We start from the raw sequence: 14,637 nt of genomic DNA on the forward strand, positions 1-14,637 counted from the left end.
CTTCTTGGTGATAGTTCCTGCCCTTTGGAATGATATCCACCTTCATCCCGAGATTTGAACTGCTCCCACCTTTTTGACTTTCTACAAATTGCTAAAGATCTGATTGTTTTCCCAGGCCTTGGTTTAAGATTGTGCTTGTTTTGCTGTTTGGTTCTTTGGGTTTTGTTCCTAGTCAGTTGTCTTCTTTTTTCTTGATCTTAATTTTTTATCGGGAAGCCACTCACAGTTGCAGGTATTTGGGTGTCTTCAAAATTGAATTAATAAGTAAATAAATAATGTTCTTAAAGAAGCTTTGAAATCTAGATACAATACACCATGGAATTGCATTAGTTCAGCTGTGAGTCCTTTGATTTAGGCAAATTCAAGAAACATGGAAGGCAGGAATTTCAGGAATCTTCTCCATTGTTGGAGTATATAATAAAATCTTGAAAGTAGATCAAGATGGATTTTCTCTATGCCCCATGTTATACCAAACAAAATCATAATTTTTATTTAGCTAAGTTAAAACCATAATATAGTTTATTTTGACTTCCTTTCTTGTGGTTTCTTCTTTCTCATGCCTGAGTAATTTTTTTTAAGTTCCCCCTTAACGGTTTGCTCTTTCCTTCACCATTCCCAAGGCCAAGTCTACATTCCTTTCCCCCAGCTAAGAAAACGTAGTTAACATATGATATTGGGCAGCTGGTAGATTTCCAGCATCTGGTTACTGAGCACTTTGGAGATTATACGGTTTGGCAGTTCATCTTAAGTTTTCCTTCCTGTTTATGCAAATCTTTATTCTTTCAGTCAGCCAGCAGGTCTCATTGGCTAAAATCTTTTACAGCAACATTAGTTTTTGTTTTTTTTAGAAACAGAATTGAAACGTAACTTAAAGAGGCCTAAAAAAAGACTTAAAAATATTTATAAGTTGTGTTTCAAGTTATTGTTGGCTATCAAGTTTATATAATAGTATCATTATTAAGCAACTGTATTCTGTTTCATTTTTTGTTGTTTTAATGGTAGTTTTTGGTTTAGAATTAAACAGAGAATGAGGTGGCTGGATGGAGTCACTGAAGCAGTAGGTGTGAGCTTAAATGGACTCCAGAAGATGGTAGAGGACAGGAAGGCCTGGAGGAATGTTGTCCATAGGGTCGCGATGGGTCGGACACGACTTCGCAACTAACAACAACAACAAATAAAGGTTTCTAAATGTTAACTCAGCAGTTTAAATTTGGCTTCAAAGAGAAAATTGAAATTAGTTATCAACTAAAGTAACTTTCTTTTAGGTTTCTACCCTTCACTGTCACTTGAGGGTACATTTTTCGACTCTGATAAATAGCGTCCTTTTCCTTTATGGGTTTGAGGCATTTTATGAAGAAAAAAAGACACTGTTACGCATATCATCCTTAATAAACTGCTACAAGATTTAAAAAAGCATAATAATAATAATAATAATAATAATAATAATAATAATAATAATAATAATAAATAATATAGGAATGCTTTACTGGTTCTTGGATGCCTGTTCCATTAGGAAAGTAAATTCCTTCATAAAGTGATGGCAGAGTTGGTTCTTCTCGGGCATCCCCGACATCATCGTAAGCCAAACTGGTTCTGTAATCCGTGGCATAGTATAGAGATTGCAAATTGTTGTTCTAAATGGCAAAAAACACAAGATTACGTTACCAACATCTTACATCACATGGCTCAAAGAGGCATTTTGTATATAGGCAAACTGTCATTTAAAAAAAAAAATTTTAGTCCCAATCCTGAGAGGCCTCACCTCCCTGCTTCCAGCATCTCCTTCATACTGAAGATAGTAGAGCATCCCATTCAACCTTAGAACTACGTCGTCTTCTAGCCAGCTTTATATCTCCAAGTGCTTCTCTGATATTTCTGTCTGGATGCCTCATTGTCATCTCAAGCTCAGTACGTCAAAGACTGAACTTCTCATCTTTCCCTTCTCTACTCATTCCATCTCCTTATCCCATGTCTTTCAACTTGCCACTAATATTTAGTTGAATGATGACCAGATAGCATTACTTCAAAGTAATTTATATTAAGATTATTTCTTTTTTTAACAGTATAAGCCCTTTAAGAGCTCTCTGCAGACCTAAGCAACTTATAACCATTTACTGTAGAACATCTTCCTTTTCAAGAATCTAAATGAGATTATTTAATATATGTTAAAATATGTTAATCTTCTATAGCCATATTAAATATAAAACATGAACACTGTAACTACATTAATCAATTAACCATGTATGAGTACAAGTACAATTATATTATTAGTAGCATTTAATATGACTTCCTATATAATGCCACAGTGAAGTGATAATTTTTGTCTTTATACTGAGTATTTGTGTACGTGGTCACATATGAAAAATGGATCAAACGAGACTCAAAGCAAGCAAGAAAGGAAAATACATTTCTTCTAGATTTCAGGTTATGCAATATATGGAGAATGATACCTTCAAAGAAAAAACAAGACAAGGTGTCTCAAACAAGTGAAAGTCCCTATGTAAACTAAATGAAACAATGGCACACCAACAGAAAGGTACAAGGATGTAGAGTATGAGAAATGAGAAAAAAAGTTATAAAAATGTATAGATTTAAAACAAGGTATAGTGCACGGTAGACATCCCAATTCAATTATTGTAGAATCCAGTCCTAGCTTGACTACCTAGACTTAGAGTTGGATAGATAAGCACAGTTATATGAATGTGCAAGTAAGTAGAGTGAACAACAGAAATTGTAGAGCTGAGTTTCAATGTGTTCTGAGATTTGGGATTTTAAAAAAAGGAATAAATAACACTGGAGAAATTCTAAAGATCTTTATAATAGTGTGACTGCTCATCTTGAACAAACAACTCTGTTCTAATTGACTCAATAGAGATTTTCTTTGTATTATTATGTAGTTATTGGTTCAACCTAACAAGCTTTTGTCTATTGTTGTATCTTATTTAAGCAGTAAATAAATACAATTTACACACAGTATCATATGCTGTCAGTAAATTTAAAAGCTACAGACAAGTTTAGATGCGCCTTCAATATTTTATCATCATTATCATAACATTCATCATGTCTATGGAGATTCTCAGTCACCCAGGTCATAGTTGTCCCAAAGATGCTTTTTCACGAGGCAACTGGACTTTCTTTGGGATAACATTCATCATTTCTGCAATGTTTATCAATATTACATTTAATCTTTTTTTTCATGGCCATGTTAGTTGGAAATACAGGGAGTTGAATTCCAACATATCTGCAGAACACGAAGCTAAACGTAAGCTACTCTACTATGATTAAAATAGCTTATTCATCATCATACTAACTGCTTATTCTTTTTCCTGTTCACCTTATGTGTTTTCCTTTCTTGTTTCCCTTTTTTCCCCTGTTGCATCTATTTTTAGAATGTTACTCACCTGGGGCAGGGTTTATCATATTTAGACAGCATCATGTAAATAAATCAATAAAAACAACTTTTCTGTTTAATAAATTCATGTAAAATGAAACCAGTACATAGAAGGATAGAAAATCATTCTGCAGACTAGAGGACATTGTTTGAAAATCTACAAATCCAAGAAAAAAACAATCCCAAGAATGGAATACAATTAGCATAATTACTGTTCCATACTTTTAAAATCACACAATCTCTCAAGCTTTATGTATTTCAATTTTCCTGTTACCACTACATGCAGTTTAGAAACTGCCACAGTGACCTGTTTGAAGTTCCCTTCCCAAATACTAATGCAGTTTTCCATCATCCTTAACGATTTCTGAAAAAGTGTGTGTGGGTTCTATGAGCTCTGTACTATCCAAACTAGAATTCTTTAAATGAGAAAGTGAGGGTTTCTCACAGGAAAAATAGATTACAACAAAGTCTAGCAAAACTGGTAAATTGTTTCATCTTAACAATAGCAATGTGATTCAAACTAAGCCCGTGTAAAAGAGAATTAATATTAGCAATTCTAAAAGGTCCTGGAGATTATGAAGGTTTAGATAGAAGACATAAAGACATCATCATTAGAAGGTGTTCTCCAAGATAAATTGGCAAGGTCCTCAATTTATAATAGTTTGTTCAAAGTTACAACGGCACTGAAAAAAAGTGACTTATGAATGTGTTTCACACTCATGACCATTGTACCATCCACATGGTCACATGATCAGAATTCAGACGCTTGGTGACTGACTCATATTTCTGATGGTTGCAGTGTCCCAGGGTCAAGTGATTACCTTTTGCAACTTTCTAACAAGCAAAGTCAAAGGGGAAGCCAGATTCACTTAACAGCCGTATTACTAACTTAACAACTGCAGCCATTCACTTAACAACTGTGGTAAGAAAGGTTATAAAATAGGGCAAAACTCACTTAATTGTTTCACTTAGCAACAGAAATTTTGAGCTCACTTGTGGTCATAAGTCGAGGATTACCTATAGAAAGTTATTCTGTAGTATTTTTTTCCTATGAAGCACAATATTGTTTACTCTTTGATTACCAAAGCCTCAGAATTGGAGAATTCTGGGAGTTGAAGTCCACATACCCTCATGAGGCCAAGTTGGGAAACACTGGCCTAGACTCACAGTTAAAAATATAAAACAGAAGAAAACTACAGTTCTCTCAGGCTGACTTTCATTCCTTTGGCTTTCCTTCTCTGCAACCCAGATCTGCCATCCATCTGTCAGAATTCCCACCACCACCACCACCAAAAAATATAAAATAAAATAAAACGCTTGAAGTGGAAGCTGTAACTTGCAAAACAGAAAATCAGCCCATTCTGCCAAGATGAGGTGGGATTCAAAGTTCAAACCAGCCTTCTGGGTCCCATTTCAGCACATTCAAACCCCAAAGCAAGGTTTCAGAAAGCTTCCTCAGTCTGAATACTCCATAGGTACTTCTAGGGCGGGAGAGCAACAGGAGGAGAAAGCAGAGTTTCTGTTTTAAGCCAGAGATATTAAACGATTTGTTTTCGTTGAAAGGCTAGCTCCAGTCTTGTGACTCTTTATTTACTATTCTGGTAACTGTGGCTGCATCTGCAACTGATAGTGTTTCCTCAGAGAGATCAGATTCCGCTGGCCGCTCGCCAGCAGGCATGTGACTGCAGCGAAGGGAACCCTCCGTGCCAGATATAGAAGCAATTTGCACAAAACACTAGGCAGAGGATTAACTGGCCAAGGGCGAGTGGACAGTCTGCCTTGCATTTCTCCCTGGCTCTCTCAGGATAGGCGAGTGGCAGGCATCGATTCCTTCCTTCTCCTCCAACAGCATCACAGGGCACAGCCAGAGATTATGTAAGGCCTAAAGCACGTCACAGACTGTTTCCATTTTTTCTTTACATTTGCATCTTAACAGTCTCTGGGAAATCTCTTTGCCCTTTTTCTGAGGAAGGTCCAATCAAGGCAGCGTGGCCACTACTCAGAAAAGAGAGTGGGTGTGGTGGGGACACGGTCACCGCTGGAAAAAGGAAGCTATGCACACCCAAGAAGAGGAACTGGGATGAAGGGACAAAGGCGAATTGTAGAAGCACACATGTATGTACAAGTCTAAGCCTACCTATAGTTAATGGTGGTGACTTGTAGGGCAGCTTAGTCACTTTTCCAGGTGTTGATTAGTGGAAAGCAAAGTCAAGGCCCTTGGAGTTACTTCTTTTGGTTCCTCAGGACTATATAGTTTTAGACCAGAAAGAAACCATTCCTGCCCCCCCCACACTATTATGATAATTATATTCATGTATAATTAAAAGGGTAGGGTGGAGGCATCCATTCATGTAACGACGTTTGGAAACAAGGCCACATGCTTTTCACACTGCTCATTATATAATCATACCATGTAGACAGCGGTATAATATGGATGTTCATAATCCAGTCAAGCTGATTTTTGTAGAGAAAATCCTCTCAGAAGATAAAGTTCAGAGCTTATAGCTGTGCTCTGTTTAAAAGCTCTGATACTCCCGACCTTTCTGACAGTTGATAGGACAAAATCTCTGCATTATGAAGGGAATGGGTTTGTAGCAGGGCTTTTGCATTTCTACCCTGGACTTTTCAAAAATTATGGCCTTAACTGGCCTTAACTCAGCATCCCAACTCAGACTCTTCTGGAGATAATTTCCATCATCCCAGATATCGTGGTCAAGGATATTTAGGGACTTGGATAGCAACAGTTAAATCTGTCTAGCAAGAAAGGGACAAGATTGGGGAACATTACTTCAAACTTGACCACATTCAAACTGAATAAAAAGAGATTAAAGGTAAAAAGGTAAAGGTTCCCCCGCACATGCGTGCTAGTCGTTTACAACTCTAGGGGCCGGTGCTCATCTCCGTTTCAAAGCCGAAGAGCCAGCGCTTGTCCGAGGACGTCTCCGTGGTCATGTGGCCGGCATGACTAGACGCCAAAGGCGCATGGAACGCTGTTACCTTCCCACTGTAGTGGACCCTATTTTTCTACTTGCATTTTTATGTGCTTTCGAACTGCTAGGTTGGCAGAAGCTGGGACGAGTAACAGGCGCTCACTCTGCTATGCGGCACTCGGGATTCGAACCGCCAAACTGCCGACCTTCTGATCGACAAGCTCAGCGTCCTAATCCACTGAGCCACCGCGTCCCTAAAAAGAGATTAGTATCATGCAATTCTTAGCATACTAATTTACTTATCTCCAACTTAGTATCTAATTAGTTGAAAAGTCTGCAGCTTCCAATCATAACACAATTATACAAAGTTGGGGAAGGCTATTTTAGGCAATAATTTATAAAAAAGGAAAGCAGGCCTAAATTAGGTACTTAGGCAAGGTAGGAATTGGAGGAAAGAACACTACTTATATCCCTTTTAGAATACCCCCTTAAGTTTTCTGTGATGAAGGTCAACCAACTTCACAGACTTCCCTACAGACGATACAGGAGTGAAAGGTGCCTATTTAATGAAGGCCAATCATTTTGAACTTGGAAAAGCCAAAGTGCTGTTAATAACCTGATTTGCTTTTTTCCCCCCCACTTGTTCTGATCTTAGCCCAAAAGCTGAGAAATGATGTACATTTATTCTGGAAAGGAATAATTAATTTCATAATGTCGAAGTGTGCACAGGAAGGTTGTTAATTAAGGAAGAGGTTTTGTTTTTTAATGTAAAGATTCTCAAGATAGTGGTAGGGTGTGCTTTAAAACATTGTGCACTCTGGCTTTCAAAGCTCACAAGATGTTTCCCATTTGCAATGTTTCTTCCTTTTTCCTCTCCCCATATGGTTATTATTTAAAAATGTAATAGTTACTGAATGCACATGCCAGCAAAATTGTTGCATAGCCTCTTGAGTGCTGGTTGCTTAAAGCCTAGATGAACTCATCTTTTATGGCCCTCTCAGTGACTGATTTAAGTTCTGAAACTTACTCCCTGTTATGTTTTGATGACAAAAGCTCCTTTCCTGTTTCTTTAGTACTTGAAACACTTTGGTGCAAACCAACGTTTTTCAGATTTTTGTCAGCAACTCCAATGAATCATACCCACCCACCAATTTGCCTCAAACCTGATAGAAACATTCATATGCTAAAAATAAAGCTTGTCTTTATATAAGGCTGGTTTCCTTTAAAAACTAGTTTCTTTTGAAAGCAAAGCAGACTCACACCAGCTGACAAACTCCTTCTCCTCTGCCAGCATAGTCAAATAAACAAGACAAAAAATTGTAGTCTCTCTCTCTATATATATACATAATCAGTGACGAATGGAAAGGTAAGAACGACGCAAAGTTACGACCGCAGTAAAAACAGGATTCCTTATATTAGAACTCTTGGCATTCTAGTTCTTATTTTTACATTTTTCAAGCTATTCTGTAACTTGTGGTAGGTGAAAATAAGATTATAAGACACTCCCTTGCAGAATTTATGAAAAACCTATGCTTCCACAAAGAACAGGTCCCCACAAAAGATGAACTGCCTTCTATGCATATGTGTTTGTCTAAAGAAAAGTGCAAAAATGGAAGCAACCAGCAATACTATCTTGAACCATTCTTGCATTGTATAAGAACATCTATACAGGTACAGGAATGGGCACCATTATCTGCTGCTTCATTTGCGAATAAAGGGTTGGGCAACCTGCAGGTCTACAGCCATTGGCAACCACTTTCGTCTTTTTCACAGCACTCCACTTTGCATTTGATGAAAATATCCGTTAGTTCCCCATCATGTGAAAACAGAAAAATACTAGTTTAAGTTCTGATACAAGCTTGATAGGGGTTTTTTTTTAAAAAAGAAACAAATAAAACATTGTACGCCTTGGTCAAGCTGACTCTTTAAGAAAAAAAGGTTGGAAAGTGAATTAGCTGCTCTACTGCTAATATAAATACTTGATAAACTGTGCAGTTTGCAGAACTCCAAAATTCCCACTAGAATAGATTATCAAACACTCTGACAACAGTAGCTCTTCTACACATTAACATGATAAGTTAAACAGTAAAATAACTCAGAGGTAGTTTCATCTCTATAATATTTTGGTTTCTATGCACCCAGCTGTGCTGCTGTAGAATATTTACTGTACTTCAGAAACTGGGCACATTACTGACCAAGCACTTCTTATCCCCACCCCCCACCCCATTACATAATCAACATGACATGTGTTTAAAGATTTAGTCAACAAATGTCTCAATTATATACAATAAAGAGGACTGATTTTTATCTTTTTGCCATGTTTTCGCTTCGGTTGCTCTTTCACTTTAGTAGCAAGTTACCCCTTTTTATTTAACATTCTCCATGAAGATAAAGGGAGTGAGCAATTGCAAAAATCAGTTCCTAAACACAATCCAAGGCAAGCCCAATCCAAGATCAAATGAGAACTGCTCCTTCTAGAGATAAATAAAGGAGGAGTTAGCAATTCTAAGCCAAATCAGAACTGCAGAGAAATCCCATGGCACTGGAGTGCTGCTTGTCTTGTATATGTCTACATGGCAGCAGAACTATTAACTTTGAACTATTTTAACTATTAACTATTAATATTAACTATTAATATTTAAAAAATGCAATACGGTACAAGAAAATATATCCTCTTTATCAAAACCTCCTGAAGTCCATTCCAGGATACAATATGCTGCAGCTTACAGATACTCGCAGTTTTATTCATGTTAAGCAGCCTTTTTTGGGGAAGAATGCCAGACCCCTTTAACTTCACAAACACTGGTAAAAACAACAATTCTCTAAAGCCGTCATCCTTTCCTTGTAGTCATCAGCAACAATTTCATACTGGAGGATAAAGAGGAGGCTAGGAAGACAGTACAGTACAGTACAAGGGGAAGTAATGTTCCCACTGAAGCAGAAACATTCAGCCATTAGCACGTGTTTCTCTGCCAAATCCTAACAGTTTCCTTGTTGCATCTACTTTTGCAGTGAAGAAGAAAAAACCAAAAACAGAACGTGGGGAGCACACTAAAACTACCATTCCAATAACTTCTACACAATGTCAAGACACTGTGGTACTTTGGCTTCAGGAATAAAGAAAAAAGCATCTCAGATGTCAGCAGGCAGAACTAAAAGGAAATTCTTGGCAGTGGGATCCTGCCAGCCCAGTTTTCTAGAGAAAACTGGTCTTCAAAATTTCCTCTGTAGCATTACCTAGGCCAGGGGTAGGCAACCTTGGCTCTTTTATGTCTCATGGACTTCAACTCCCAGAATTCCTGAGCCACCCTGGCTCAGGAATTCTGGGAGTTGAAGTCCATGAGTCATAAAAGAGCCAAGGTTGCCTACCCCGAGCTAGGCTGAAAGTTAATTAGCAGAAGCCTTCAGAAGCCAAAGAGAACATGGGAACACAGGGATGTAGCAGTAAACCAGACTGGCATTGTTTAGCCTTCCTATGTGGAAGGAATTATGTGACATTAAAAATTAATACACTGACAATCTCCAGTGACAGATTGATTGTTTCCACACAACCCTAGTCCTAGCTCTACATTCAAGGTGATAATGGATTGACAATGGGTTGTCCACCTTCCAGGGGAAAAGTCTCTTTTAAAAGTCATGGCTACACCTGCAAACATGGCTCAGATCAAAGGCATCAAGCGAGGATTCTGGCTTCAAAAGGAGTGGCCAAAGGAATTCAAGCGCTGCACTAAAATAAAGTATTTTCTGTTATGTTGCAATTCCACTGAATAAAGACTGTAGCAAACATGATGGCCTTGTGAAACGCTTTGTCATTGTGCTGTGCACACCTATCTATGATTGGATTGTGTTGACCCATCGAAGTCTGTTCAGCTCTAATAGTAGCTCTCCAAACTAAAATCTAAAATCCTTTGAATGGGATATGACAAAAACAGAAGCTGGGACTGCACATACTTTCTGCTCTATTCCTAAATAATGACCCCATTAGGCCCTCTTCTGCTTTTCACTACCTAGAAGCTGATGGAAACCATCCTCAAAGCGCCAAGTCTGTTCCAAGCCTTAGAGGAAGACACCACAGATCATCTGATTTCTTGAAACAGGACATATGTTTCAAGATTCAGATTTTAAGAGGAAGCAAATAAAAGGAAGAATCAACAAGAAATTAAATAAGAATAAGAATCCAAAATCCATTGTATCTCATGCTTTTCAAACAAACACCCCCACCCACACCAGAATGGCTGGCTCAAATTTATTACAGGAATACATTTTAAATCCATAATTATTCCTTTCTCAACCATGAAAGCCAACTTTGCAAACTATGCAAATTAAAGGCAGCTAGACAGTAGATGACAGGTTAAAGGCTTTGCACACAAAATATACTTCTGAGGTAGTTGATCTGTGCTGAATAGCTTATTAACTGCTATAAAAGCAATCATTCTATTTGCATTATTCCTTCTTAGGAAAGTTGGATTCATTTAAATATCTTTAAGAAAAGGCAACAGATTTGCTCACACATGACAACTAAATACTGAAACTGACTCACTGCAACTGATCACATAAAAGGCATTCATACGCATGAAGGTGTTTCTCCCATTCTCTAGGAAAGTTCTTGGTGCTTCTTGTTGCACTGCAATCTTCTAGGATAGGGGTGTCTGCAGGATCCACACCTTTTGTCATGATGATGAAAGCAATGTTGCACTGTAAACTCCCACTTCCTAAGTGCATGCCATGGCTCTACACTTGTGGAAGAGTGATGGGAGACTGTGTGCAATTCTGCTTTCATCATTTGCCCCCTCTTCTGCAGAAACCTTTGTTCCCAGGGTTCTCATGCGTTACAGATTCACTATAGACTACCCTGATTACAGGTATTTGTCCTAGAACAGTAAGAGGACTGAAAGCCTGAAGTTCTCTACATTAAAATTTCCTTTAGGTCTAAAAATAGACAACCAGAAGCCCACTAGTCTTCCCAGCCAGAACATCTGGATTCAGAACATACAAAGGATGCAAGTTAACCACCTCTGTTCTAAACAAAAGCTGACAATGGTTTAATTACTGCTCTTCATCAAAGAATAATGTGAATTGAGAGTTTATTTCCCGCATTATACATTTGTTACCAGAAGCATTTAAACACTTGTTAGAACTGAAAAACGGTAAACAAACTCACCTGAATTCATTTAAGGCATCCACAATCCTGTTATATGCCAAACTACGTTGGCTGGCATCAGCTGACCGACGGCTTGTTTTCATAGCCTTGAAAAAATTGTTTAAACTAATATCAGACAAAATTCCAAGTCATATGCTATGTTTTATCTAAAGTGGACTTGAACAGGCAAACAGAGAATGGGTTTCTTTTTTTGTTATGTGGGTGGACTTTTTTTTAATGCAATAAATATTGTCCCTTGATAAGTGTCATATCAAGATAGAGATATGTGAAGAACAAGTATTTACCCTGTCCCTTTTTTCTACACTCTTGCTTGCAAGACGCTATAAAAAGGCCTACATTTTCCCACACTGCAAGAGCAGAGTCCACATTTGAGCAAATCCTTCATCTAATTACCTACACCCAATAGTAAATATAATTCATTGTAAGAGAGGTAGGATTTGTTCTCTGAACAAAGGGCAGAATGCAGGTTAATGTGAGTTATAATCCTGAAGTAATCGGATCCATTGTTCTCACCTCTTTATCTCTTTGAAGCAAGCGACTAGGACCCAATTCAGAATTCACATGGTGTTCCATCATGTGCTCCCCACTATCACATAGATATTTCCATATCTGATTTAAGCTCTCTGTTGCTTTGTGCAAACAGGAATGTGCACAATGGACTGTATTCATGTAGGACTGCAACACAGGGCACTTTCTGCCACTAAAATAGGGTGCAGAAGCTTAATAGACCTAGTCATCTATCTATCTATTGTCTATTTTACAGCCTTAGAATTCACCCTAAAGCCCTGAAGGATTTCTATGCAGAAGATATAAGAGGAGGTCATGGGTTCAAGGAAGAGGAAATCTTATTTTGCAAGCAGAAGTCAGTTCCCACAGCTGTGGATTTTGTATAATTTTCATTTATGCAGAGGAGAGAGAATGGCAGGACCCTTCCTTCAACTCACTAAGGCTGATTCCAACAGCCATGCTCTTGTTCCATGTTAGAGCTAGCTGGAATCCAACCCACCCTGAATTTAAATTTGGCAACCTTTGTCTACCAGGTGCTGTGCAATCATAGTCAGTGTATCCAGTGCTGCTGACTGTGTATCTGTAGTGGATACCAAAGCAAGACTGCAGTTGGTTTCTGAACCAAGACTGATGTCATCTGCCTCGGTCAAGGATATTGCCAACTGGCATACTGACTGCTCTTCAAAGGCTTCTTGTGTTTATTTCAGATGGGCTGCTGATGACGTGCCCTATCATTTAAAAAAGAAGGGGGAGTGGCTCTGAGGTACAGCCTCCCCATACAGGTCAAACAAGAATGGGCAGTGGGATCATAGTGGTCAGGGACTAGAGGCAAGGGAGACAGTCCAGGATCACAGTGAAAAAGTCCACAAAAGACACCAGATCACTGATGCAGAATATGGTGTGGCAAAGTAGCTCTTCCACTCACATCAATGCACCCCACACTGTCTGCATGGAGTGCCCACCATTTGAGTGCCAGAAAACCTAGATCTGTCTTTGGCCTGAGTCAGCCACTGGTTGGCCCCTAGATATAGAGGAGGACATGTGGACACAGGTTCATGGAAGGGTTGCAGAGGCACCTTCACATCAGGGTGCGGAGAATATGCTAATGCACCCAAAGACACCTGTCTTTTTCAATGGCAATGACTATAATTAATATGCCTGTTTTTTGGATGTAAATAGCTTTCAAAGGGAAGCCCAGCCTTGGCAAGATAATTGAGCAGAAGAATTTAACTCGGACATCCGTAGTCATAGTTATTATAAACCATGTAACTCAAAAGTAAATAAATCAGGTCAGCACAGCCTTTCCTTCTTGACTACTTAAGGGTGATCTCAAGACCTTTATGCATTATCCTGAAATAAGACCACTTCCCGATGTTAGCATTATGGAGTCTGCATGTGCATCGCCAGTTTGATCTAATGCAGTTTTTCTCAAAAGACTTAAAGATATGTGGACCTCGAAGTCCCAGAATTCATCCAGCCAATATGTTTAAATCCACACTTTATAATGTGGTGAAGGTTGAGATGCCCTGGTCTAATGCCTCTAAATGAATTCTGACGAGCCTCAACCTTGCAAATTAAACTGGAAATGCCGTATTGTAAAATAGAATTAGCAAATAAATTAAAAGTATGTATAGGTGATGATAGTATTTACCTGTTCTATTGCACTCTTCAGCTTATTCATATGGCTCTCAAAAAGAGGGAAATGTGAGAAAAAGAACTCATTAAATTTGCTATTTTCTTCTTCGTCCTTTGAAAGTGAGAATATCACCCCAATTGCTATCTTCTTTTTCCTGACAATTCCTGGGTTTGGGCTGGAGTTGTCATCTGACAAGTTAAAACTTTCTTCCACTGACCTTTATAAGAACCAAAAACATAGAACTGTAAATCATTTGAAATGTTTCCAACTATACAGCAAGTAGAACTTTGATACAGTAAAATAACCACCACATTTTTTAAAAATGGTAATAATCTGAAGTTAATACTAGACCTTAGTCTCATCATCAAAATCCAGCAAGCTGACATTTTTATTTATTTATTTATTTATTTTATTATATTTGTATAGGGCACATATAAAATGCAAATTACAAAAGTTAAAAAAGAATTAAATAAGAGCCCATGCTAAAACAATAAATAATAGTATAAAAAACCCATAGTAAAAACCCCAACATATCCCCCATCAGGCCAGGCCGGCTTGTTCAAATAAATAGGTTTTCAGACCGCGTCGGAAGGAGCGAAGTTCAGGCGCTGTCCGGAGCTCAACCGGCAACTGATTCCATAAGTCCAGGGCGCCCACAGATAAGGCCCTCCCCCTGGGGGCCACCAGCCAACATTCTCTGACTGGTGGCACCCTGAGGAGGCCCTCTCTGTGGGAGCGCACAGGGCGGAGGGAAGTTGACGCCGGCAGCAGGTGATCCCCGAGGTACTCCGGACCCATGCCATGTAGGGCCTTGAAAACCATAACCAAAACCTTGAATCTCACTCGGAAGACAACTGGTAACCAATGCAGCTCGCGGAGCAGAGGTGTAACATGGGAGTATCGGGAAACTCCCAAGACAACTCTCGCGGCTGCATTCTGTACCAGTTGGAGCCTCCGAGTGGTCTTCAAGGGAAGCCCCATGTAGAGAGCGTTGCAGTAGTCCAGACGAGAG

The 14,637-nt window shown here is 38.8% G+C and overlaps 1 protein-coding gene across 2 annotated transcripts in view; it reads right to left on the minus strand.

Moving 5' to 3' along the window:
* The window catches only part of FNIP1 (folliculin interacting protein 1), a 108,646-nt gene that overhangs the window by 17,367 nt on the left and 76,642 nt on the right, over positions 1-14,637 (minus strand). For both annotated transcript variants that reach the window (XM_083354373.1, XM_083354374.1), the window contains 3 exons: positions 13,641-13,842; positions 11,483-11,568; positions 1,488-1,634 (listed from right to left, as the gene is read on the minus strand). In XM_083354373.1, coding sequence (XP_083210499.1) covers positions 1,488-1,634; positions 11,483-11,568; positions 13,641-13,842 — 435 coding nt within the window. The remainder of the gene's footprint in view (positions 1-1,487; positions 1,635-11,482; positions 11,569-13,640; positions 13,843-14,637) is intronic.

This window comes from Vipera ursinii, assembly GCF_947247035.1.
Source record: "Vipera ursinii genome assembly, chromosome: 2".
In the NCBI taxonomy this organism is placed as follows: domain Eukaryota; kingdom Metazoa; phylum Chordata; class Lepidosauria; order Squamata; family Viperidae; genus Vipera; species Vipera ursinii.